This window comes from Leopardus geoffroyi, chromosome A1, assembly GCF_018350155.1.
Source record: "Leopardus geoffroyi isolate Oge1 chromosome A1, O.geoffroyi_Oge1_pat1.0, whole genome shotgun sequence".
Classification (NCBI taxonomy): Eukaryota; Metazoa; Chordata; class Mammalia; order Carnivora; family Felidae; genus Leopardus; species Leopardus geoffroyi.
Genome location: NC_059326.1, coordinates 142,929,507 through 142,954,245, shown reverse-complemented (window position 1 = coordinate 142,954,245; position 24,739 = coordinate 142,929,507). Strand labels below are relative to the sequence as shown.

Genomic DNA, 24,739 nt, shown 5'->3' with positions numbered 1-24,739 from the left:
GCCGCCGGCCCCGCTGCCCCAGGGTGTCCGGTGGCCTCGGAGCAGGCTCCCGCGCCCGCGCCCTCGGCCTCCTCGGCCTCGCCATGCTCCGCCCGGGCGCGCAGCGGGGCCTCCTGCTGTCGAGTCTCCGGCTGCAGGGCTCCCCCGGCCGCCCGCGCTCAGCCTGCGGCTGCCAAGGGTGAGTGGGGGCCCGGCCGGCGCCGAGGCCCGCGGATGGGCTGCTGCCTGGGTGGGAGCCAGGGCCTGAGGCAGTCTGCCGGGTCGGGGGAGCCTGGGCCTCTGAGAAATGGGCGTTCGGATTTCTTCTAGATGTACGTGTTTTCTTTTACACGCGCTGGTGGACCAAGTGAAACAGTATCAAAGGGTTCCCAGTGCGAAGTTACTCCTACCCCCATCTCCCAGTCAACTTGTTAACAGTGTATTCTGTATTTTTCCAGAGATTGTCTATGTGTAAGCAAACATAGGAAGATATACACCATACACACACACACACACACACACACACACACACACACATATATGGTGTATATCTATCTATGGTATATAGAGATATATATTCCTCTTTGCCTTACTTACACCTTGCTTTTTACAACGTGTCCTGGAGAGACCCTCGATCCTGCTAGGTAGAAAGTCACGCAAATAAATATATGAGACCACTGAGCAGTAACTATAAAATTAGAGGAGGCTGTACGTGGTGAGGAAGCTAAACGAAGAAGAACATTTTACTCCGTCTGGCTCTCCGCAGCCTGGAAAGCATTGGATGGAGGAGATGATCCGAGACTTAAAGGAGCTGAAGTTCATAATAATGGTTTTTCATGGAATAGAATGATTATGTGTGTTCTCCAAGTAGACTGAAAAAAAAAAAAAAAAAAAAAAAGAAACTACTCTTTAACTCTTTTGGGAAAAAAAAATAGAAGTCATGTTCAATTCTTTACCTATATTTGTTATCTACAATGAACCAGAATTATATGGAACGGGTTTCAAAGTCCTCCTCTTTCCTCCCTTAACCAGGTTGCTTCAATCAGCGTTTAGATGCCCCAATGTCTAAATCAGCGCTATGCAACCCTCACGGGCACTGTTAAGATACTAGAGAAAAAAGGAGAAGAAACAGGAAACAAGTCAGAAAAACTATAGCTGCCATAGCCTAATAAAACTACCATTTACAAAAATTGTCTTCCAGAGAGGAAAACCCACCTTTGTCTGCGGAAACAAGATGGAAAGACAGAGCAGAAACTGTGATAATTGGAGGTGGCTGCATTGGTGTGAGTCTGGCTTATCACCTGGCCAAAGCAGGGATGAAGGATGTGGTCCTCCTGGAAAAATCAGAGCTCACTGCTGGATCTACCTGGCATGCAGTAAGAAAAGCCCCTCCACACCTTTTGGCATGAGCACTGGTTGTTGTATGGAAACCAATTTGACAATAAATTTCAAAAAAAAAAAAAAAAGAAAGAAAGAAAGAAAAGCCCCTCCAAACCGTCACCTGCCCTGAAGTGTGTGAACCAGTGCAATCAACTTTCTTCCCATCACAACTCCCCACTTTGAGCTCTTTAGAGTGAGCGTCCCTTCAATAGTGTTGGAAAGTGCAATTGCAGTTTAGTGATCAAAATATATAATATTTTTATCTTGAGCATATAGCTTCTGGATTCACTCCTGGCTCTGCCATTTTCTACCCATATGACTTTTGGTCAGTTTCCATTTCCTGATGTGCAGAAAGGAAATATTAACAGTACCTCGCTGACAGGGTTGTGATGAAGATTGAGTTAATATGTGTAAAGGTATTAAACACATGGTAAATGTTTAGCAAATGTTGGCTTTTGTCTGGAAGGATGTAGCTGGATGATTGCACATATAGCCAGAGACCTGCACTAAATTCCCCTCACCTGGGTTTTGTGGTCTTTTTAGTTTCATTTATGATTTTAATGCAGCACTGTGAGACAACAGCTTGGTGTCATGAGGCTGAGAACTGTGAGGGCTGAGAACATGTGATGTTGCTTTTGTGTTGTAGTAAATTAACACACAGCCTCTTCTGTTGGGCAGACTTAATAATACAAATAATTATTCCAGCACTACACAATAATTGGGCTTAAATGGAAAGTTACTCAGGTGAATGAAGTGACTGACACTGCTCTCATAGCATTATGCCATATCAATGATTTCTGAAGTCAGTTAAGGAAGAGAGAGGAAGTTTTTGTGACTGTCGGTACAAATTTCTTTTGGAGAAAGAATTGGGCAGTGTTAGCCCCTGCTCACCGTCCCTTTGTGTTGTGAGTTTTCCTCTGCTAAGTCAGGAGGAAACCCTGCTTTCCAGGGACTTTAGAATCTAGAGCCTGCTTAAGGTTTGGGGGGTGTTAAGCACTGAAAGGGCTGCCTGTGTCCTGTGGAGATCAGGGGACACCGCAGCCCAGACTTAAGCCCCCCTGGCCACTGGGTCCTGGTGGTCTCAGAGTCAGACTACACTTATGGTTGGATGGAAGCTCCTAGAAAAGTCACACCAAGCCCAGTTCCTCTTCCCTGTCTCCTTTCCCTCCAGTCCCCTCATTTCTGGGTCTGAGAGGGAGGTCCAGGCACCTGGTCCTCCCTGAATGTAATTTCAGAGCCTTTACAGGCATACTGTCTCTTGTTTCACCCTGTCCCTCAACTCACTTCCTCCTACCTGGAGAGAGGGGTCTGGGAAGCCACCAGAACTCCAGGCCCTTCTCCCCTCCCCGAACTAGACTTTCTATTCAGGCTTCACATTATCACGCAAAAGGAAGCCTGAATTTCTCCTGTAGTTCTCCTGGCACTTCTCCTTCGTGGACAGTCACTCAGCCTTTCAACAAATACTTACTGAGAGCCTATATTGTGTCAGGCCAGCCCTGGTCTGAGAGGTGGGGACACAGCAGTGAATAAAGCTAAGTCCCTGCCCTCATGGAGCCACATTCTGGTGTGCTAAACAGAAAACAAACAATGCCTGAGAGTAATCGGTGCCTTGAAGAAGAGTAAACTGGAGTAGAGGGGTGAAGAATGACGGGGTGCAGGAGTCAGGAGGCTACCTTGAGGAGGTGACATCTCAGCAGAGACCAGCAAGAGGGGAATGAGGTGCTGGTGAGGCTGTCCAGCAAAGAGCATGTAGGCAGAGGGAAATTTAGGCAAGTGGAGATATCCTGAGAGGGAGGCTTATACCCTTTTAATACTTCTGGGTTGTTAAACAGGGCATACACCTTAATATTTTAATTACTTATTTGCTCATTTAGATTTCATTGATTTGATGTGACCTACATTTTAGAATAGATTACTGGATTCCCTGCATTATTACTTCTTAGACATTTCATGAACGAAAAAAAAAAAAAAGCAACATACTCTTAACCTAAGTTTTTTGGAGAAAAGTGGACAAAGTTTTTAAGATGATAGCTTCTGGTTAAATGTTAACTGTGCCAAATATATCTTCTTTAACCAGAGAGATATCAGAGTGAGTGGAAAAGGCATTCTCCTACTTTGTGCACAAGGTTTACGCTATGGTTTACAAAATGAGATTCATGCAGTGCGAGCTCAAGATGGACTTGGGCATCGGAAGCCAGGTTATTTGGCCCACTGGGAATAAAGGAAAAGGAAAGAGGGTTGCCCTGGGAAGTCGGTCCCAGGACCTTTTGCAAGTCAGGGAGGCCTACCTCTGAGGAACAACATGAAGAAATTCTACATATTGGGAATTTTTAACATAGAAATATTTGGAGCAGATATGAGAATGTAGAAGTTTGGGGAGCCAGCTAAAGGAGCAGACTACAAAAATCAAGGCAGCCTCACTGAAGTATAACATGTACTTAAGGTTTATATCTGCAAAGTGCAGGAATCAAGTGCTTAGTGAGGAAGGCACAGCTTGCAAAGTGAATATTAAAAATGGAGTCACACTGGGGCGCCTGGGTGGGTCAGTGGGTTACGCGTCCGACTCTTGATTTAGTGTCGGGTCATGATCTCACAGTTCGTGGGATCGAGCCCCAAGTTGGGCTCTGTGCTGACAGTGCAGAGCCTGCTTGGTATTCTTTCTCCCTCTCTCTCTGTCCCTCCCTCTCTTATGCTCATGCTCTCTCTCTTTCCCTCTCTCTCTCAAGATAAATAAACACTTTAAAATAAAATAGGGGCACCTGGGTGGCTCAGTTGGTTGAGTGCCCCACTTCCGTTCAAGTCAGGATCTCACAGCTCATGAGTTCGAACCCTGCATAGGGCTCTGTGCTGACAGCTCAGAGCCTGGAGCCTGCTTCAGATTCTGTGTCTCCCTCTCTCTCTGCCCCTCCCCCGCTCATGCTCTGTCTCCCTCTCTCTCTGCCCCTCCCCCGCTCGTGCTCTGTCTCCCTCTCTCTCTGCCCCTCCCCCTCTCATGCTCTCTCTCTCTCTCTCTCTCTCTCTTAAAAATAAATAAACATTAAAAATAAAATAAAATAAAAATGGGGTCACAAATCTAAAAACCCTGAGGTTTTGCCATATTTTAACAACACTGCTTTGTCAGCAGGTAACACTACTACCAATGTAGAGCATTTCATGTAGGATGGACAGAAAGGGGAGAAGATGGAGTGAGAGGCAGCTTTGGAGCATGGGGTCCCCAGGAGAGGCAGCCCTTGGGGATGGTGCCAACATGAATGTTTTGGAGAACTGAGGACTGAAGATCTAAAGACTCAGGATGATCTTTTTGGGGTGTGGGAAGACAATATTAGAACTTTATTTTTATCTACAAATGTAAGAAAAGGATGAAGCTTTACTCGTCTTTATAAATAGCCTTTACCTTTGATGCAGGTGACATACTGGGTATGATTTCAAGGCTGACTAAAAGAAAGGTTGGCACACCACAACAGAGGCAGCCTCGTACTTTCTTTTGTCTTTCGTCTACCTTGACATACTGCAGATCACGTGCTATAGGACATCATCGTTGCGATGCATTTTATAGAGACAGGGCTTTAAATAATAGAATTCGTGATGAAAGGAAGAGGGAATGAACTGGGAGGTGTTGTGCTTCATGGAGGTTTGTTGTTTATCTCATGCAGTAATTAAAAGGGTTAGTGAGACAAAGTTTTTCTTTTACAAAAAGGCCAGTGTTAAATTTGGTGACCTTTATAGTGATTCAGATGGCTACCAGTCATTAGGAGATACATATAAAAAATACCACATAGCAGACACATACAAGAAAATAAATGCAATCTATGCTTTAAAAGTAAAGCTGATAGTATAGGTGAGAAATGACTGCTTTTTGCAAAATAGTCCTGTTGGAAAGGGTACATTTTGAAAAGGAATATTTGGAAATGTTGGTATCATCAATAGATTTTCTGGTCAAAGTGATATGCATCATGTAGAAAAACTCTCATATATACAAGAGATAAATTTTTTAAGGTACCTAAAATTTTCCCAAATGGTGAGTTTAAGTGGGGTTTGTACCCATTTATTTAAAATATAAAAACGTGGAGCACCTGGGTGGCTCAGTCTGTTGAGCGGTTCCTGGTTTCTGCTCAGTATGATCCCAGGGCTGTGGGATTGAGGGCACGTGCTGAGCGTGGAACCTGCATGAGATTCTCTCTCTCTTCCTCTGCCTCTCTCCCCTGCTTGTGTGCTCTCTCTCTTTCTCAACAAAACAAAACAAAACAAAACAAAACAAAACAAAACAAACAAAAAAACCCAATACCTTCCAATTTGCTTATAACAACTGATAGACAAGAGAACATGAAATGTTAATAGTCAAGTTTCAAAAGAAACCTTTGTGTGAGTGGTGATTGGGGTGGAGGAAGTGGTGTCAGGATGCACAGAGTACAGCCCAGAGAGTCTCCTTTTCCCAGGAGACTCTACAAAGTAGACCTTTGCATCATTGACAAGTAGCGTCTTCAGCCATCAGAGCCATTCATACCAGTCTCAAAATAAAACAAACCTAGGATTAGGCATTCAAGTTGCTGTTTTACCAACGTTCATCCTGTATATATTTTAGTAACAAAGCATGTTAGTCACCTAGATTTACTAAAATATTAATAAGTAAGTTGACTACTCAAAAGCTTTTCCATATAATAAATTTTAAAAACTCAAAACCTTTCTTAAATAAGCGAATTTTTAAAATTTGAAAGCTTTTCTACACAATAAATAAAATAAAAATTATTTACAATATTTAATTCATTTCAAGTTGTCTTTGTATGTTTTATGATCTCTGTTAATATAGTAATACATATTTATATGTCACGTGAGAACAAAGATATACACGTATTTTAGTGGGTATGCTTAAACTTAAAAAAAATTTTTTTTTAATGGTTATTTATTTTTGAGAGGGAGAGAGTGCGAGCAGGGGAGGGACAGAGAGAGAGGGAGACACAGAATTCGAAGCAGGCTCCAAGCTCTGAGCTGTCAGAACAGAGCCCAACGTGGGGCTGGAACTCATGAACCGGGAGATCGTGACCTGAGCCAAAGCTGGATGCTTAACCGACTGAGCCACGCAGATGCCCCTGCTTAAACATTTTTTTATTTTACGTGAGTGCATGGAGATGGCTTGAGGTCAGTCACTGGGCTTTTTGAGGTTGTAGAGGTTCACGAAAGAGCAGAAAGGATTATTAAATACATAGAGCATCATTGGCTTTAGTGACAGTTGATGGTTTTCTAATGCCATGTTTCCTTTCATATTCATTCACTGTTAGCCTACTATAAGGAAGAGATTTTTCTTCTCCCTATTTATTTGCATATGCATTTATTTAATCAACAAGGATTCATAATTCTTATTTTATTCAAAGAGTTATAGTTCCTAATGATTATTCATGTCTCTGTTTCATCTTTCTTCTTTTATTTTCTCTTCCAACAATAATCATTTTCTTTCCTCAAATAAAAGGTAGGCCCCTTCCTGTCCTCCTTATAGACTTGTGGCTATTCTAGCACCTTCTCTTCTCTCAGTTCTTAGGTCTTTCTCTAAATGCTCTGGCACTTAATCATGTGCTCTTGATTTTATTGTTTGGTACATGAAAGTTTCAAGACTTCAGTCAGGCCATAACATCTTGAAGGATAAGAACAATGTTTTCTTCTTCAAAATTCCCATTTAAGGGGCGCCTGGGTGGCGCAGTCGGTTAAGCGTCCGACTTCAGCCAGGTCACGATCTCGCGGTCCGTGAGTTCGAGCCCCGCGTCGGGCTCTGGGCTGATGGCTTGGAGCCTGGAGCCTGTTTCCGATTCTGTGTCTCCCTCTCTCTGCCCCTCCCCCGTTCATGCTCTGTCTCTCTCTGTCCCAAAAATAAATAAACGTTGAAAAATTAAAAAAAAAAAAACAAACAAAATTCCCATTTAATATTTCCTTGCTGAAGCCGAGAACACAAACACATTGTACCCTTCTTACATTCCATGTCATAGGATTGGCGCATAAATTAACAATAAATACCACGTATGATACTACATTCAGATATCTTACATTAGGGCACCTGGGTGGCTCAATTAGTTGAGCATCCAACTCTTGGTTTCAGCTCATGTCATGATCCCAGGGTTGTGGGATCAAGTCCCATGTCAGACCCTGTTTTGGGCTTGAAATTCTCTCCCCCTCCAACTCGAATGCTCGTTCTCTGTCTCTAAGAAAAAAAAAATCATACAATAAAAAGCACAGATATATTTGACCCCAGATTTTATTACTAATTAATTAATTAGTTTTGGAGTTTTATTGAAAAAGTTTTTTATTCTCAAGTTAGTTAATGTATGGTGTAGTCTTGGCTTCAGGAGAAGAACCCAGCGATTCACCACTTACATATATCACCCAGTGCTCATCCCAACAAGTACCCTCCTTAATGCCCATCACCCATTTACCCCACCTCACACCCTCGCACCCCCATCAACCCTCAGTTTGTTCTCTGTATTTAAGAGTCTCTTATGGTTTGCCTCCCTCTCTGTTTTCATCGTATTTTTCCTTCCCTTCCCCTATGATCATCTGTTAAGTTTCCCAAATTCTACATATGAGTGAAATCATGATATCTGTCTTTCTCTGACTGATTTGTTTCACTTAGCGTAATACCCTCCAGTTCCATTCACATTGTTGCAAATGGCAAGATTTCATTCTTTTTCATTGCTGAGTAGTATTGCATTGTATATGTATATACCACATCATCTTAATCCATTCATCAATTGATGGACATTTGGGCTCTTTCCATAATTTGGCTTTTGTTGGTAGCACTACTATAAACATTGGGGTGCATGTGCCCCTTCAGATCAGCATTTTTGTATCCTTTGGATAAGTTCCTAGTAATGCAATTGCTGTGACCCCAGATTTTAAACACAGATTAAAAGAGAAAAGCTAGCTGATAAAAAATACAGGGTACAAAAACATTAGTAAAGGGACTCCTAGCTGGCTCAGTCAGTGGAGCATGCGATCCTTGATCTCAGGGTTATGAGTTCGAGCCCCACGTTGGGTGTAGAGATTACTTTAAAAAATAAATCTTTAAAAAAATAAGTATAATTTTTATACCTGAGAAACAAATTAAGCCCAGCACTTACTTCTGACTGTCTTAGCAGCAAGGAAGTGAAGGGAGTAGGAATTGTTCGGTAGAAATAAGTATACCATTTTAGTAAGAGTGACTAACTTTTCCTTAATTAGGAATTCTAGAAGAATTTGTTCCCTAAATAAAGTTCATTGGGCTAAATGTCTTGAATAACAATTTTGCAAAAATTAACCCATGTGACTCTTTCCAATGCAAGATTATTAATTTATAATTCTATGAAGATAGCCTTCTGGGGTGGGGAAGAAGAGGACTGATGTAGTGTAGATATACAATTTTTTCGTGGTCTGGTTTACCCCAGGTTAAGCTCAGAGGATCTTGAGTATGTGGTGAATGGAACCCTACACCACTGCTTATGAATATCATTGTTTTCAACTGACAGGAGATATACGGAAGACATATCTAGCAGACACCCGAAGGTTAGGGATTCTCCATTAATGATCTGGAAAGTCTTGTATTCAAATGAGATAGCTGAGCATGTAAAGGAGACTAGAATATTTGAGAGTGAAAGAGCCTGACTTGCACTTCCGTTAGAATGGCACTTGACTGTGAGAGCACCTTGACGCTCAGCCAGGATCTTTCTCAAGAAAACAAAAACAAACAAACAAACAAAAAGCTGTGCATATGTTCAGATGTATGAACAAGTATTTAATAGAAGCCCCAGGGTTCTGGCCCATAAAAGACGGTTAATGAACTATCAATGGGGTGCTTTTGAGTTCAGGAGAACCAAATAACCTACCACTATCATAGAAAAACCTTATAAATCCTTCCTAAACAGTTTTTATTTTGAACAGACTGTGTTCTGATGAGCTTTCCAGGATAAATTAGCTGCAAAATGGGGCCCCAGATACTTAATTGAGAGAACCTGCTTCATATAATTGCTCAGAATTCTTTTTTTGGATACTACATTGCATTTGCCAGAATTAATAAAAGGGGTTTGGCACGCTACTATTTAGATATTTTTTGTGACTGTAATTCATAAGGATTTTTTCAGCAAATATTTGTGGGGTATAATCAATGTTTATCACACAGGTTAAGCTTCAACAAAAGTCTGTTCACCAATTATCCAGGCTCTAATTCTCAGGAATTTTCCAATTCTTTTGAATTTTCTTTTCCAATTTTCTTGAATTTTGGAAATTTCGGGAAAGGGAACAGGAGGGCTGTTCCATTTAAGGGAATGGCGGGGATTGGGTCAAGGAAAACTTTGCCAGTGCATGTTCCTTCTCCTCATGGGAACACACGTGATTTGCTGGTTTGGGTCCATGTTATATATCCCCCTCCCCATATTCTTGTTAACAGCATGTATTACTAAGCCTCTCCTCTAAATCATTCCATTTCTGAATCTGCAAACACTCTTTCCTTAGTAAGTTTTAGGGACTTAAAATATATGTTCATTGGCTGACTCTCACATTGCTTATATGGTTCAGATTGGTTCTTACAACTCTGCCATGAGTTTTATGCCCCGGTGTGCTCAAACTGGAGCTGATGTGTTCTCATGTCAAAGAGCTGGCTCGTGCTTCTCAGTTTCTTGCCAGCAATAAATTACTGCTTAACAGATAAAGTACTAAAACTTAAAGAATGTTGTTGGCAAGGATATGGACAAAAACGAGCCCTTGTGCACTATTGGTGGGAATGTAAATTTGTATAGCCACTGTAGAAAACAGTATGGAGGTTCCTCAAAAAATTAAAAATGGACATATCATATGATCCAGTAATTCCACTACTAGGTATTTACCCCAAGAAAACAAAAACACTGATTTGAAAAGATATATGCACTCTTATATTTATTGCAGCATAATTTGCAATAGCCAAGATACAGAAGGGTGATGTATATATATATACACACATATGCATACAGTGGAATATTAAGCAGCCATAAAAAAGGATGAGATCTTGCCATTTGTGACAACATGGATCGACCTAGAGGGTATTATACTAAGTGAAATAAGTCAAATGGAGAGAGACAAATACCATGTGGTTTCACTTATGTGTGGAATTTAAAAAAGAAAACAAATGAGTAAAAAAACAAAAAGCAGAAACAGATCCACAAATGCACAAACTGATGGTTGCCAGAGAGGGTGGGAGTAGGGGGAGGGCAAGAGGGGTGAAAGGGTGAAAGGGAGTGAGAGATACAAGGTTCCAGATTATGGAATAAGACGTGGGGATAAAAGGTACAGTGTGAGGAATATAGTAAATGGTACTGTAATAGTGTTACATCGTGACAGATGGTGGCTACACTTGTGATGAGCAGAGCAGAATGTATAGAGTTGTGGAATCTCGATGTACACCTGAAACTAATGTAACACTGTGTGTCAACTATACCCAAGTAAAAAAATTAGAGAATGACAGTTTTTTTTTAAGTATTTTCTCTCCTTCTCGTTTTAAGGCAGGTTTAACAACTTACTTTCATCCTGGAATAAACTTGAAGAAGATACATTATGCTAGCATCAAACTTTATGAGAAATTGGAAGAAGAAACTGGACAGGTAAATGTATTTAACTTGAAATTTCTTTTAGGTCGATTTCTCAGAAATGTGTAAGATTTCTGAAGAATTTGGACATATTATCATGTGTGTAGTGACATTAATGGCATGTGAAATGTTTAATGTGGTAGAGAAATCTAATGAATGTGTAAGGTAAGAACCCCTCGAGTTTGCTCTGTTTTTGGTTTAATTTCTTGAAGTACATTTCCCATGCAATTCACCACTCTTCTTGATTTTTTAAATAAGGAAAGGATAAAAAGCAGCTTTCAAAAATATCTTTCATCAGTTACTATATCTAGAAACTCAGAAATCAGAGTATTTCAGCAACTGGATTACAAAGGATCTGATGGCCGTGCCTGAAGATTGTCACACAGCTTTGAAAAGTACTTCACTAAAAGCCCCTCACTTTTATTTTTATCTCTTCTCATGCTTACATTAGTATTCTCAAAATAAAGTCACAGGCAAACACTACCCATAGACTAAGATGGAAGTTTACTTAAATTTTTCATGCTAGTTTTCCTTGCCTAAAACTATCAGAGGGCCCACAGCCAAAGGCCAGAGGGGGAGAGTCTTCATCAAGTGAACCCTGCTTGCCTTTCCAACGTTTTCCCTTGCCACTCTTTGCTATGCTCATACGCTTCAGTTAATCTTAATTACATATAGCTCTGGAATGTGCTGGGCTCTCTGCCTGAAACAACATTTTCTCTGGCCCCATCTCAACACTCACCCTTTACCCTTCCCTGAGGTCACCCCCTTTGAGAAGCTGTCTTTGACTTCCCCCACCCACTAGTCAGGACAGCTAAGGGCACTTCTCTTGGTTCTAACAACATATGTATATTCTTATAACGTTCCTTTAACATGAACCTCTCCCCCCTGCCCCCCGCCCCTCCCTGTTGTGGCATTTGCTTTACTGGTTGATCTTCCCTCGGGACTATGAGAAACTTGAGGGCAAGGAGAAGATCTTTTATTTCTGTAACCTAGGGCCTAGGCGAGTCCTTGGCCAACTGAAGGACATCAAGAACTGTCGCATGAACGTTGTTTTCACTTCACATGAAATCTCATCACTGCAACATTCTGATTGTTTACATTCCTTCCTCAAATCCTTTGTCTTTCTCTTTGTCACACAGTTTTCTTTTACTCTGTACATGAACCCTATCCCGTGTTATTGTAATTGTGCTTTCAGCTGTCTGCCTTCCCCTGTAGACCATAAACTCCATGCAGGCAGGGCCTTTGCTTCTTGTTTGTAACCGCATCTCTGCGGCTTAGCATGGTATCTGACACAGAGGAGACAATTAGTAAATAGTTGCTGAATGAGCGTCTTTTTGTAAGAGGCAACTATTTGATACAGTTATCTCTTGCACAGCATAGACCATCTCTTTTCTTACACACTTGCATTTTCATCGTGCTGAAGGAGAACCATGTTTGAATGCCAAATAATGATTTATGTATGTGTTTGTCTTGGCATTATTGTCACAGGTGGTGGGGTTCCATCAGCCAGGGAGTATCAGAATCGCTACCACTCCTGAAAGGGTAGATGAATTTAAATATCAGATGACTCGGACTGGCTGGCATGCAACAGAGCAGTATATTATTGAGCCTGAAAAAATTCAAGAGATGTTTCCGCTACTCAACATGAATAAGGTATTTATCTTAAGGGTGTTTTCGCCATCCATTAACTTGAATTAAGAGTAGAAAAAGTTGCTTTAAGAAGCTTATTAAAGGTAGAAAAACTTTGTGCGCACGTCTTGAATGGTGAAATCAGATAGATGGTTAATGCTAGAATTTGGGTACGTAACATGGTGGGCTATTACATATGCCAAATTAAATAAAAAAGTAATGAAAAAAGGTTTTCTGCCTGGGACAACTAACGAGACATTTTCAATACCTTTTTATTACTATGTCCCCCAGACCTAGGGGTTTCCATACATAAGCTTCTGTTGAGAACTTCAGAGAAAACAATGACCTGGTATGATAAATATATATAGAGAAAGGTTGTCTTATTGAAACTTTTTACAAAATCAAATTTAGAGGTGCCATGCTTTGTTGCTCTATAAATATCTTCTAGCTCATAACTGTACTGCCAATAGGCTCCATACCAGATATTTATCTGGTTTTAACCATTTGCTTTTGTTTTGCTAGTCAATACTCCCATTCGAATAGTAAGAATGGCTAACACTGTATTACATAACACTATGGCACAGATTTATGTACCAGGTACTACTATGCTAAGCTTTTCATAGGCATAATTTTATTAATATTCACAATAATATTATACAGTATCTATTATTACTAAACAGGAAACTACAGTGTAGATAGTTTACATAATGGAACCAAGCTCATCCAGCTAGAAAGAGCTGGAGCAGAGACTTGAAGCCAGGCTCTCAGACTCCCTTGTACTCACTACTCAAGTATACCACCAGGTGAGGCTGTCGAGGAACATAGAGGCTTAAAGTTTCTCCCTAGTGACTGCCTGTAACATCTTTGAACTGTAGCAGCACCTTGTATCACTGAGGGGGTGGCGGGGCTGTTTGCCCTCGTGAGTCTTTGTAGGCTGCTGGCACTCTCTTGTCTATAGTTTTGTGTGATGACAGTGTGGTGGCAGAGTGATGTCGCATTGCATCGTCTGCATTGAAATTCCACCCATGTAAGAATATGTTATATGTGTTTATATGTCACCCTCGGAGTGCTTTGCTGGAAGACCTCACCATCACAGTGTTTTCTCAAAGGTATTGGACAATGGAAATACGTGGGAAGAGTATTCTCTGGGTCTGGGGCAGGGTGCCAAATCAAATAAATACAGGATTACTTCAATGAGGACATATCCATTATAAAATACCAACATGACATTTGGAAGTCTACAGTAATATGAATTCCATTAAAATCAAAACAAGTCTCTTGCACTAAAACTATAACAAGAGATTGGATTAGTATAATCAAAAGCTACCCACAAAGAAAAGATTAGGCCCAGATGGCTTCACTAGTAAATTCCACTAGACATTTAAAGAAGAATTAGTACTAATCCTTCACAAATGTTTCCAAAAATAGAAGAGAAAACTTCCCAACTCCTTCCATGAGGCCAGTATTACCCTGATACCAAAACCAGACAAAGACATGACAAGAAAAGAAAGACATATTGTGAATATCGGTGCAAAAATCCTTAAGAAAATACTAGCAAACTGAATTCAGCAACATTTAGAAAGGATGATGCAGCATGACCAAGTGGAATTTATGCCACAGTTGCAGGGTTGATTTAACATCTGAAAATCGATCAATGTAATATGCTACATTAATAGAATAAAGGACAAACATGCACGATCATTTCAATAGATGCAGAGAAGACACTTGACAAAAGCTCCTTGTTTGGTGCTCAGTAGATTTCTGTTGAATGGATGAAACCTGAGTATAATACCGCACAGTGTTCCTTCTATCAACTTGGTTCATCAGACTGTCATTCTTCTTTGTTTCCACATGGTACCCAGACTGAAGTCCTAGCATAGCATAGGTATTCAGGTATTAAGCTGTTGAATGACTAAATCAAGTATACATTTTCCTGACACTTACATATATTTAACAAGTGTATTTATTAACAGTATTAAACAATTCAATATAAATAACTGATCAGTTAGTATTAGATTAACTGAAAATGTTAGAAACCAAAATGATAATGCTTAGATAAGATAGAAGATAATTTCTCTTTCAGTAAGGCAGTGCAGGATTTGAATGATGGCTATTTTCCACAAAGACTTCAGGAACCCAGTCACCTTCTAGATCATTGCTGTTATTCCTAGGGTGTGACTCTTGTGTTCTTATTCCAAGATGGCAGCTAGAGCTCCAGCTGTCATGTCTGCATTCCAGACAATGGGATTGAGGAAGGGCAAAGAAGAAAGGACAAAGGGCATATGCCAGTGGCTTTTAAAAAAATAATTCATGAAAGCTGCCACATGATGCTTTCATTTTTATTTCATTGACCAAAACTTAGTAATACTTTTAGCTACCAGTTGGAACTAATAACTGCCAACTGTTGGAAACTGTTCTTAGTGGCCATGTGTCTACATAAACATTCAGTTTACATTGCCATGAGGGTTGGGGGCGAGAATGGATATTGGAGACAATTGCAAACCTCTATTAAGTAGCCTGTCTACTTAACATTCAGTGTGAATCCTGCCCTAGTTTGAGATTTGATAAAGGGAAAAGAAGTACAGATTGATCAATCTGATGCCATGATACACTTTTACAGTCCAGTTTTACACGGAATAATGGATATGTATTTGTTTAAATATTGACTCTTTTATGATCGATTTAGATTTTAGCTGGACTGTATAATCCTGGAGATGGTCACATCGATCCTTACTCTCTAACTATGGCCCTAGCTGCTGGGGCTAGGAAATATGGTGCCCTTTTAAAGTATCCTGCCCCGGTGACTTCTCTGATACCCAGGTCAGATGGAACATGGGACGTTGAAACACCACAGGGATCTATGAGAGCGAATAGAATTGTGAATGCTGCAGGTAAGCATTATATATATAATTCAATATATGTGTAATTAGTAGGTTTTTTTCAAGTGGCAAAGAAATAAGATATTTGGCCATAGAGTAATATTTAATATTTTACATTATGTACATTGTTAGGGAACACTGTAACATTCCGAAGGTGAACATTTTGTCTGTTTCTAAGCTACAAAGCCCTCCCTCCATCACTTTGCTTTTGGTGTGTGAGATGCCACCCTGTCCTTGGTTACCCATAGAAAGTTGGTGTTCTTCTCCATTCTCTGTTTTCTTCTGCTCCAGATCATCTTTTGCTAATGATGCTGCTTTTTCTATGTTCACTCTTTCTTTATTCTAATAAGCAAAGTCTAGTGTTCAAATTCGTGAGCATCCTTTTGTTCTCAGTTTACTTTTGGGAGCAGATCTGATCATTTGTGTGCTCTCTCATCCTTTTCTGATTCATTGACTTCAGTCAAAAAACGTTGAACTCTTTTCCTTTCAGAACATTATTAAATCTATTTCATAACCTTGATTTTTTACATTGTTCTGTTACAATTTAGACTCAGATTAGTGAAGTCAAAAGGGATATTTGAGTTAATCTCACAACCCACCCATTTTTCCACTGTGGAGACCAAGTTCCAGAAATGTCATGTTACTTGGCAAAGCAGCAGAGTTATGTTGGGGCCAGGTTTTGGACCTGAGTCTTTTGATTCCTGAGTTAATACACTTTCCAACAGGTCATTTACCTGTGAAGTCATTTTCAATTATCAGACATACAAAAGTAAGCTCTTGTGCAAAGGAAAATGCTTATGCAGTCTGAACTGGACTAATAATTTGTATTTACCTGTAGTTCATAGTGGTTAATTTAAAACCCAAAGTAAGCAAGAGCCAGTAACTGATTTTCTTGTGGTCTGTTCTTGGAGTCATTACTTAAATTACAAAATGAAACCAATCTTTATTATTTATCAGATCAAATTATATTTAAGAGTTTAAGTTACTATTTTTGAATTTTTCTAATCCATGCCCTCCATTTGAAAAGCATAAAAGTCTTATGCTTTCTTTAATATTATTTGAAATTCAAAATAATGTAAAAGGACTTGCCTACACAGTAAAAGCAAAGGAACAAAACATTGCTTTGTTTTTGAGCTTTGCCTCTCACCCCACCCCACCCCAATCCCTATCTGGTAACCCATCACCATCCTTGGGCACCACTGATCTAAATTTTGTGAGAAGATCTAAGGCAATGAAATCATTCATGTTTTCTTCTGCATGTAGCAAGGATTGCTTGTAATCTTGTAACTTTATGGTCTCACAAAATTATTGTCTAAATCCATTGAACTGTTTTTATAGTGATAGCAAACTAAACAGATGAAACAAACACACTCTGACCTCCATACCAGACATCACTAATTGATCACTGAACTTATTTCAGATGGGCTTGGGTGTGTTCTCCCATGTCTCTCAACACAGTACTTCAGGCAGCCACACGCTCCCAACTGATATTTTGAGAAATAATGTAGAAGAACTTAATTTAACATTTTTTTGATGTTTTCCTAAGATGGTAAGCTTTTATTTACATAATTCGCTGCCATTGTAATACATTTTTCATTTTTTTTAATGTTTATTTATTTATTTTTGAGGGAGAGAGAGAGAATGCGAGCTGGGGAGGGGCAGAGAGAGAAGGAGACACAGAATCTGAAGCAGGCTCCAAGCTCTGAGCTGTCAGCACAGAGCCTGATGTGGGGCTCGAACTCACAGACCACGAGATCATGACCTGAGCCGAAGTTAGATGCTTAACAGACTGAGCCACCCAGGCACTCCTGTAATAAATTTTTTCTAAACCATAAACTGTGAGGAATAAGGAATCACTGAAGATAAAGATAGAATAATTCTCAAAGACATCTGACCTAAACCCAGGGCAGTGGTTACCAGGTGAAGTTTTCTATGCAACTGTGAAATCTTCTGTGATTGGGTGGGGGAGGGCTATGGCAGGAGGTCCTGGAGTACAGCTTTTCTGGTGCCGGCCTGGGAAAGAAATCCCTGGAATTAAGTTGACAGTGTGGCCCTGCATTTACCGCTCCATGGGACCTAATTTTCTCCAGCCTGGATTGTTCTCCAGGATGCCCTTCTTTGTTCTTTCTTCCGGAGGTGTTTTACCCGGCCACATCTACTCCCTCTGGCATCCTCAGTTTTTGGTAAGCCAAGCAGCTCCTTCTTGAAAATTGTGTGAAGTACTGTGCTGTCTCAATGTTCAATTCTTTATCTCATGAAGATCATATCTCTGGCCCATAATCTTGTTTTTTTTTTTTTTTGTTTTGTTTTGTTTTTATCTTTTCTTCCTCGATCTCTTCTCTTCCACTGGGTAAAAGTTACTGGAGAAAATCTAACTGATTGCATATTTGTAGTCCATGGAAGGTGTGGAGAAGTATGTGTTTAATTATTTGTAAGTCTGCTTAAAAAAAAAACCCACCTTATTTGCAGTATAGAAGGTAAGCCTCAGTAACTGAGGGCAAAGGTTTGGGTATGCTCGCTTCTAGAACTGAAATTAACAGAGACCAGTTTTATGAATAAAGCATCTGCAGAAAGCGTTGTGTTAACGTGATTTGAGAATGCGTGGCTGACAGATGTATCCCAGAGTTACTTAGTGAGACCAGGATGTCTCACAAATTCAGGCAAGGCCTTCAGGCTAGCTCTGAAATCTAATTAAAGCAACCAGGATATAGACTTGGAAATGTGACCGAAATATAAAAGACATAAACACCACCATTATGGCACTCAACTGTACCATAACCTGCTAGAAGTTTCTTTATGTGAAGTTGTAACAGAAGGCAGCTGAGTCTTTAGTATATTCATGAAAAGGAAAGACTAAAAGTAAAAATGTGTCCGTTTGGGGTGCCTGGGTGGCTTAGTTGGTTAAGCGTCGGACTTTGGCTCAGGTCATGATCTCGCAGTTGACAAGTTCGAGCCCCGCATCGGACTCTTTGCTGACGGCTCGGAGCCTGGAGCCTGCTTCGGATTCTGTGTGTCCCTCTCTCCCTGCCCCTCTCTCGCATGTGCTCTGTCTCTCTATCAAAAATAAATAAACATTTAAAAATTTTTAAAAAAAATTTTTTAAAAATGTATCCATTTGCTGATGTGTTTCCAGCATTGTCCAGGTCTATGGGGCTCTCTGGCCCAGAGACACATGTATTGCCAGCCATGTGACCTGGGCAAATTACTCATTTGTAAAACGGAGAGAATAGTTCTCATCTCAGAAAGCTGTTATGACTGGTAAGTGGCTAATAATGTAAAGTACCCTGAACAGAACCAGTACCACACAGTAAGCACTAGAAAAAATAAGTCTAATAATTATGATTATAATTGTTTCCTTGAAAGCCTATCTGCCCCTTCCACCACCCCATCCCGGGAACACTAGCATCAGTTTGCTATAACTTCTGGGCACAGGCTTTTAACCTTACCCACCTCCTTTCACTTGTTCCATTGTCACAGAGCACCCATTCTGTTGGTACATTTGGTTCTCAAACTGATGTATGTATGAATTGCTGTGGAAAGTTTCCCAGATTTCAAAAGATTCTAATTTAAGTGATCTGGGTGGGGACTCAGAAGCTCTATTTTAAGCAAGTACTCCAGGTACTGTAGTGTCTGTTCCAGATGGTCTGCAAAACATCTTTAGAGAAACACTATTACATAGATGTTCCTAGAGGAGAGAGAACGTAGTCACTTTATTCTTTTACATTTTTTTAACTTTGTTTTTTAATGTCTATTTATTTTTGAGAGAGAGAGAGACAGAGAGACAGAGCACAAGCAGGGGAGGGCCGAGAGAGAGGGGAGACACAGAATCTGAAGCAGGCTCCAGGCTCTGAGCTGTCAAATCTGTCAGGCACAGAGCCTGACGCTCAGAGCCTGACGTGAGGCTTGAACCCAGGAACCACGAGGTCATGATCGGAGCCAAGTCGGAAGCCTAACTGGCTGAGCCACCCAGGCACCCTGTAGTAACCTTATCCTTGAGCAAGCAGAGCTGAAAACTAGTTTTGGACACTTGTGACCTCTTGGGATAAAATAGTCTAACTTGCCTTTGGTACCTGAAACTGCTCAGGGGCATGAGCAGAAGATATTTTATTATCATGTAAGTTTTTTCTCTGCATGGTGAAGAATGTTTCTCTTGACTCCATTTCTTCTTGACTCATTAAGCCTGAGATAACTTTATAAACTTAAGAATTTTCTTAATATGGTAAATCAGAAATATGATTGGATCATGCCAACGTGAAGCCCAGTGTTTGGCCAAAAGAGAATTGCTTAATTTTGCCTGGCAGTCTGCATCAGAGAATGCCACTGTATAAACAAACCATCACTGTCACCGTATAAACCACCTTGTACAAGTAAACTTGTCTATGAACCTTCACTCTTCATTTTAAGTCTATTTCTATTAATCATTGCATTAAAAAAAAAGAAAACAGAAGCCATTTCCAATAACTATTTTTATTGACCCTTCTGTTGTTTCTCAGGCCATAATGGTAGATTTTAGTGATTCTTCCATATTTGTCTCTCTTACCTTTGAACTTGGTAGGTGGGTGATGTAGCGAGAGTTGAATTATAACCACACCAGATTTAGGTTAACTTGCTTGACAGAAAGAGGAAGAAAATGCCAACAAACACCACCACCATAGGGTAAAACAGCATTGGGCTTGTTTTGGAGTGTAAAATCATATAGTTCTATAATACTTACGCATATGTTCCCACTGTATTTTAATGATCAAGTGCATTAATAAGCAAGCAATTAGACTCAGAAATTCATAAATATGTTTGAATAGGAAAGAATTTATTTTCTTCAATTTATGCTTTTAATTGAAATAAGTGTATTGAGGATACTGGAGTGGTTTGAATTGCTAGGCTAAATATTTTGGCTTTTTACATTTTAAATCTGCTGTGGTGCATATAACTAGCATTTATGGTTTTCCTATATTTTGTTACAAAGTTCTTCCATTGAAAATTCACTTCTTCCTACTAACAAAAATAAATTAAATCTTTAAATTATTAAAAGACCAACAAGAGGCTCTAATGCCCACAAGTAAGATTTTTGGTTTGCAAATAGACATCCAGTTAGGGGGCTATTAAACAAGTATGGCCAGGGGACCTGGGTGGTTCAGTCAGTTAGGCATCTGACTTTAGCTCAGGTCATGATCTCACAGCTCATGAGTTTGAGCCCCACGTCAGGCCCTGCGCTGACAGCTCAGAGCCTGGAGCCTGCTTCAGATTCTGTGTCTCCCTCCCTCTCTGCCCCTCCCCCCCACCTTGTTTTCTCTCTCTCTCTCTCTCTCTCTCTCTCTCTCTCCCTATCTCTCTCTCTGTCTCTCAAAAATAAATAAATATTAAACAAACAAACAAACACTTATGGCCAGTTTAGCCATTAGGCCAAAGCAAAACAACAAAGCCCAAGGGTGAGGTTTAGATAGTAAAATAGAAATAATTAAAAAAAATTTTTTTAATGTTTATTTTTGAGAGAGAGAGAGAGACAGAGTGCAAGTTGGGGACGGGCAGAGAGAGAGGGAGACCGAGAACCCGAAGCAGTCTCCAGGCTCTGAGCCGTCAGCACAGAGCCTGATGCAGAGCTCGAACCCACAAACTGTGAGATCATGACCCAAGCTGAAGTTCTGTGCTTAACTGACTGAGCCACCCAGGCACCCCAGTAGAAATAAATTTTGACACATAGGGTACATAGTCTGGGTTCCCAGACTGATTCATAATCGATAATCCTGTATTTACCTCTGAACCTCATAATGACATAGGTTTCAGAACTCTTTATTAGATTCCTAAAAAAAGCAGAAACAGAAATGGTTAAAAAATTGAGTGCAATCTCTAAAGAAATAACTTGAATAAGATTCTCTAATCATTTGAACGATTACTCAAAATTATTCTGAAGCAAACAAGCAAATAGAACCTCCTTCCCCCAAATAATCTGCTGATGGGTCAGGCAACACCATGTCCCTGCCAAATAATCATTCTAGATTCTAAAATACCTTTATGCAAGTGAAGGTGTCTTGGATTTTTAAAACAAAATCATCCCATAGGAAGAAAACCAATAAGGTATGATGATTCCAAGGTCTCCCAATGTGACATTGGGCATGTCTCTTTCCTTCTCTGGACTTTAGCTCCACGTCTGTGTACTGAAGAGTCAGCTGGGGGAGAATCAAGGGTCCTTTCAGCCACAATCTGGTTTTTTCTTTTGCAAAGGTAAAAATAACATTCATCCCCACCGGTAAGACAGTCCCAATACACACTGTGAACTGAGATACATTCTCATAGAGGTGCTCCCACTTACTGGACTTATGGTTCCTTCATGCACGTTGCAAGAAAGGATCTTACAAATGTATTCTAGCCAAGCGTTTACAATAACAGATAAAACTTACTGTGCTATCTCTCCCAAAGTATATACATTTTCAAAATTTAAGTTAACAGAACAATTCTGTATTTGTAGAATCTTAGGCATCAGTAATGTGGGGAGAGGAGGGTCTGGGGGATAGAGGGATTGACTTGGAAGGCTTTCTTGTGCACAATTATTATACCGATCAACACAGGCCCCTTTATTGTTTGATCATTTCTGTTTCAGGAGTAGGGTCAGTCCATTACTGTCTTTCTTATCAACATTTGTACATTTTATATATTTGGGTTGTTTGGTTTGTCCTTCAAATAAATGTGTTTTCCTGCCTGCCTCTGCTTATAGACAAAATATTTTTTCAGGAATTACAAACTCCTGAAAAACAAGTATGTATCTGTTAGATTATAGGTGTCTTCAAAACGCTGGGGCAGGTAAAATACTCTCTTCCCCCAGGTTCAGTTTTGTAATGACAAAAAATTTAAAGTTGTTATCACACTCTTTAGGCTTTCCATGAGTACTGAAGTCTTCTCAATATTTTATCTGAAAATAAATTGCCACATCCGTGTCAGGTGTAGTATGTTTACGTATGTGGTGACATTTTAAAATGACTTTTTTTTCTTTAAGGATTTTGGGCTCATGAAGTAGGTAAGATGGTGGGACTAGAACACCCTCTCATTCCGGTCCAGCATCAATATGTTGTGACATCAACTATACCTGAAGTGAAAGCTTTGAAACGAGAACTCCCTGTGCTCCGTGACCTGGAAGGATCCTATTATCTGCGACAGGAAAGGGATGGGCTTTTGTTTGGTCCATATGAAAGTCAGGAGAAAATGAAAGTGCAGGACTCGTGGGTCACCAACGGAGTCCCTCCAGGTGGGTTCCACAAATGCAAGTGTGTGCAGGTCGGGCACATATGTTTTGTCTTCTCTGTGGCGGGGGCTGGCTGTAGACTAAGATGACACCGTAACATTAGACTACTGGATACCTGGGACGCTGGAGGTGAGGGGTTTGAGGTCAGCTCTGTTCTCATGTCCCTTTCACCAATCACAGCAGGAAGTAAGGAAAGAGAGAAGAGGCAGTTGGTGATGGAGAAGCTGAAGAAACATATCTTCCGCTTCCAGGTAATTTTTCACCTGCCCGCACCAACCTCCTTCCTCCCCACTTTTTCCTCGCTCTCTCACCTGCCTGGTCTAGTTTCCAGATTTGGATATAGCTGATATTGTGCTTTGACGGTTGGAAACATGGCAGGTATCAGAGACAGGATATCCGGCCTACTAAGAATGAAAGCGTCAGAGTCTGTCACAGAGCAGGATAGGTTGCTCCTGCAAACTGATGCCCTCCCCTACTCCATAAATAAATGTAGAAAAGCCCTATGCGAAGCGGGAGGAACCATAGTTTCTGTAAGGGAGGTGGACCCGTTTTGTTTTTCATGAAACATTTCTACAGAGCTAAATTAAAGATGGAGGTTACCAAAGGAGGTAAACAAAACAATCTATAGAAAATACTAAAATGTCATTGGGGCACTGAAATATTATAGGGGATATAAAGAAATGGAGGAAATTGTACTTCCTAGAATTATACTTTGATAAGCTACTTGGGATAGGGACTGAAGTTCTCCCCTACTCCTCAATACACATATGCCCATGTGACCACGAATGATCACTAAACTGCCTTCCAGAGAAGTTGGGCCAGCTAGCTGAGGGCTTTTGTTTTGTTGAGTTGGCTCTGCACATTTGGGCTTGCATGGAAGAGCTCCTGATCTCAGGAGGGCTGACGGCCACCTGAGAGCCTTCCTTTCTGTTCTTACCTCATGCTGGCAGCCTGTCTTCCAAATAAATGTTTTGTTTTTAAAATTTTTTTTTAATGTTTATTCATTTTTGAAAGACAGAGAGACAGAGCACAAGCAGGGGGTGGGACGGAGAGAGAGGGAGACACAGAATCCGAAGCAGGCTCCTGGCTCCGAGCTGTCAGCACAGAGCCCGATGCGGGGCTCGAACTCACAAACCGTGAGATCATGCTCTGAGCCGAAGTCGGATGCTCAACCGACCGAGCCACCCAGGCGCCCCATCTTCCAAATAAATGTTGAACAAATATTTAAATTTCCAAATTCCAGGTTGGAGGGAGAGCCAGATTGTTAGCTGGCCCTGGGCACGTACATGTCCTGGTCCAACTCTCGTGGTCTGCAGGCCTCCGTGCAACTGACCCAACATGCTTTTCACAGGAGGAACAAGAAGCTGGCTGACTGCTGTGTGGGACACCAGTATTGGTGGAGAAGTTCTTTTATTTTTTATTTATTTTTTTTTTTAGAAAGATTTCCTTCTTTTTTTTTTTTTTTTTTTTTAACGTTTATTTATTTTTGGGACAGAGAGAGACAGAGCATGAACGGGGGAGGGGCAGAGAGAGAGGGAGACACAGAATCGGAAGCAGGCTCCAGGTTCTGAGCCATCAGCCCAGAGCCCGACGCGGGGCTCAAACTCACGGACCGTGAGATCGTGACCTGAGCTGAAGTCGGAGGCTTAACCGACTGAGCCACCCAGGCGCCGCGAGAAGTTCTTTTAGAGGCTCATCTGTGGTCCTGCCTTCAATCACAGTACCTTTTACGAATGAGGAAATTATTGTGTTTCAAGACCCTGACTCTTTTCTAAGAATCTAGCTCTCAAATACGTATGGGAGCGGGCGTGAGGGAGGAGGCCTCCATGCCATTCTTTCTCTGCTGAGAGCTAAAAGACATCTAGCATCCATTATTCTAGATCCTGGAGTAGTTTTCTGTTTATGCCCTGTGTCCTGACATGACTTTGCAAGCTCCCATTTGCCCTTAACTGGGAGGATAGATCAGACTTTTAGGGTTAATTAAAAAAGTTCTCTCTTGACAAACCAGTTATTGTTTGTTTTTTAAAATTATGATTGGTTTACATGTTGAAAACTGTTGATAT

The 24,739-nt window shown here is 40.7% G+C and overlaps 1 protein-coding gene across 2 annotated transcripts in view; it reads left to right on the top strand.

Moving 5' to 3' along the window:
* The first annotated feature begins 63 nt into the window (after positions 1-63).
* DMGDH (dimethylglycine dehydrogenase) overlaps positions 64-24,739 on the top strand; it is a 70,011-nt gene continuing 45,335 nt past the window's right edge. Inside the window, exons 1-6 of one of the 2 annotated variants that reach the window (XM_045496516.1) lie at positions 64-178; positions 1,181-1,355; positions 10,851-10,949; positions 12,423-12,587; positions 15,250-15,454; positions 22,431-22,679. In XM_045496516.1, coding sequence (XP_045352472.1) covers positions 84-178; positions 1,181-1,355; positions 10,851-10,949; positions 12,423-12,587; positions 15,250-15,454; positions 22,431-22,679 — 988 coding nt within the window. In that variant the 5' untranslated portion in view covers positions 64-83. The remainder of the gene's footprint in view (positions 179-1,180; positions 1,356-10,850; positions 10,950-12,422; positions 12,588-15,249; positions 15,455-22,430; positions 22,680-24,739) is intronic. The other variant, XM_045496525.1, reaches the window with a different exon arrangement.